Source organism: Microtus ochrogaster, chromosome 2 (genome assembly GCF_000317375.1).
Source record: "Microtus ochrogaster isolate Prairie Vole_2 chromosome 2, MicOch1.0, whole genome shotgun sequence".
Taxonomy (NCBI): Eukaryota; Metazoa; Chordata; class Mammalia; order Rodentia; family Cricetidae; genus Microtus; species Microtus ochrogaster.
In genome coordinates, this window is record NC_022010.1 from 5,932,866 (window position 1) to 5,935,650 (window position 2,785).

A 2,785-nucleotide genomic window follows, 5' to 3' on the forward strand; every position below is an offset into this window, starting at 1 on the left:
TTTTTTTTTTTTTTTGATTTTTCGAGACAGGGTTTCTCCGTAGTTTTTGGTTCCTGTCCTGGCACTAGCTCTTGTAGACCAGGCTGGCCTCGAACTCACAGAGATCTGTTATATTTTTAAATTGATCAAGACAGTTGAGATAAGGGGTTAGGCATGCTAGCAATGCTAACAGGTCACAAAAGTATGTCTGTTGTAGGCGCAGAAGCCCGAAACAGTTAATAACTGCAGGCTTAAAGATGTTTCCTTTTAATTTACTTCTTTTTGTTACATAAAATTTAATTTATGTCCCACGTGCCGTATTCTAACTATTATGAGAAAATTACCCTTAAACTTCGAAAGTATTTTATATAAATGTTCTCTACAAGCACTGATGCTAAGCCTCAGCAAAGAGAACAGGCAAGCTAAACGCACTGAAATGGAAGTTGTTCTGCCATTGAACAGGGAAATAATTTAGTAAAACCAGATTAAATCTCTCTCAATAGAATGACAATTTCATAGACTTGGAGAACTCACTGTGTAGCAGAACCCATTAAGCTGCATCATGATGTGGTATTGTATCCTCAGAATTAGCCAGGCTTCTCTTAAGATTTCTTCCCCATCTTTGTTACACAGAATTAAATTCCCTGCCTGTGCTTTTATTTAAATGATGCTTTTCATTGTGATTCTTCCCTGATAAAACTTTATTTGGCTTCCTAAGACCGTGGCTGTGTGCAGCAGCAGTGTTCTGTAGGTGGTGTCAAGGTTGATTTCGGTTTAATCAGATGATTGCAGTCTCAGACAGACCTCTCTCCTTGGCCTGTGTCCCCTTCTGCTATTAACCGGATCTCATTCCAGCTGGCCCATCCATTTAGCGCTTGGTTGTGATTGGCTCTTGCCATGTTTTCCAGATGTATCGTAAGTGAGAGAGAAAGGAGACGCCTTCCCTCAGAATGCCTGCTCTAACTAAGGAGCCGGTGCGGGAGCCTGAGCTGGGCATCAAGTCACATACCTGCATGTCGGTTCCCATTGTCATGCCATGTGACACTATCCCGCTGCAGCTTTCAGAACCACTGACCTTTCTTGATACCTAAGTCCTCTCTTGCCACCCCACCCCCACCCCATAGGTCATCACTGACCTGGAGGAGCAGCTGAACCAGCTGACCGAGGACAACGCTGAACTCAACAACCAAAACTTCTATTTATCCAAACAACTTGATGAGGCCTCTGGTGCCAACGATGAGATTGTGCAGCTGCGAAGCGAGGTGGACCATCTCCGCCGTGAGATCACCGAGAGGGAGATGCAGCTCACCAGCCAGAAGCAAGTAAGAGGAGAGACCGGGCCCTTGGGTCCTGGATGACCCTCAGAGGGATTTGGAAGGGTCTGGAGTGTTCTCTCTGAGGGGGTCCAAGACCAAGAAGGCTCCTGCAAGCAGGCTTCTTGTCAATCCTGGTTTATAGTTTTTAAATAAATCCTAGATTATGGTTTTTTAAAATGGCTTTTAAAAATGGGTACTGGGGTTAAGAGTGCTTACTGCTTTTCCAGAGTTTGTGAGTTCAGTTCCCAGCACCCACATGGTGGCTCACAACAGCCTATAACCTCCAGTTCCAGGGGATCTGGTATCATCTAACAGCACCCGTAGGTAGCTGTAGAAGTGTGACTGGAACACACACTCACACATATATATACTCTCACACATACACGCCCTGTAGGCACCTGGACACATGTGGCATACACACATATACACACACAAATAAAAATAACAATAAGAAATCTTTAGAAGTGGATAGATTGGTTTTTAAAGATGGGCTCTCACTGTGTAGCCCTACCTAGCCAGAACTTACTAGTGTGGCAGAGACTGACAGTCAGACTGTTGACCTTCTTTCTCCTGGGTGCTGGGATTATAGGTGTCGTTGTGCGCCCCCCCCCCCACCTCGGGTCATACCTCTCAGATGGTAGTGTGGATAGAAGGCCTTTGGTCTGTTGTCATCTGGTCCCCTTGGGCTGTGGGATAGAGAAACGACCTGTCTGTGAGTCTGTGGTTAGGAACTTCTGCTCTTCTGAAGCTCTTTGACAAAAGTCACCTCCAGGGCTCCCTGCCTGACTTGCAGACGATGGAGGCTCTGAAGACCACGTGCACCATGCTGGAGGAGCAGGTCATGGATCTGGAGGCGCTAAACGATGAGCTGCTGGAGAAAGAACGTCAGTGGGAGGCCTGGAGGAGCGTCCTCGGGGACGAGAAGTCCCAGTTTGAGTGTCGCGTTCGAGAGTTGCAGAGGATGCTGGACACTGAGAAGCAGAGCAGGTGGGACTTCCCCTTTCGTAGAGAGCCAGTGCCAGGTGATCACACCTGAATCCCCCCAGAGCATTGAACAAGGCCACCAACTGTCCCAGTGTCCTGAGACCACACTGTCTCCCTGGATGCAGGACATTCAGAGCAATGACCAGCATAGTCTCAGGCGAGCCAAGGAGGGGTGGACATCCTGGCTGAAAATCTGGCAAATGTCACATGAATCCTGTGGTTGTGCAGAGGCCCAGAACAAGGCTGATAAAAAATGCCCATGCTTTTCTGTAGAAATAGCCTTCCCAAGATTCTTATCCCAACCGTGTCACCTTAGTAGTGAGGTCGCCACCATCTGAATCCTGGTCATGAGGACTCTTTCACTTCCTTCTGCTCTAGAGCGCTGATGCCTTGGATTGCCTGGGCATTCCCTCATTATGTGTGTATGGGGTGCTTCGTATTATAGGATAGGGCGCATTTGCCTGGTTTTTTTTTTTTTTTTTTTGGTTTTTTTCGAGACAGGGTTT

General features: G+C 47.0%; 1 protein-coding gene across 5 annotated transcripts in view; it reads left to right on the forward strand.

The window, feature by feature from the left end:
* Nucleotides 1-2,785, forward strand: part of Cit (citron rho-interacting serine/threonine kinase) — a 167,977-nt gene that overhangs the window by 125,960 nt on the left and 39,232 nt on the right. For all 5 annotated transcript variants that reach the window (XM_026784008.1, XM_026784014.1, XM_026784016.1 and 2 more), the window contains 2 exons: nucleotides 1,104-1,301; nucleotides 2,089-2,282. In XM_026784008.1, coding sequence (XP_026639809.1) covers nucleotides 1,104-1,301; nucleotides 2,089-2,282 — 392 coding nt within the window. The remainder of the gene's footprint in view (nucleotides 1-1,103; nucleotides 1,302-2,088; nucleotides 2,283-2,785) is intronic.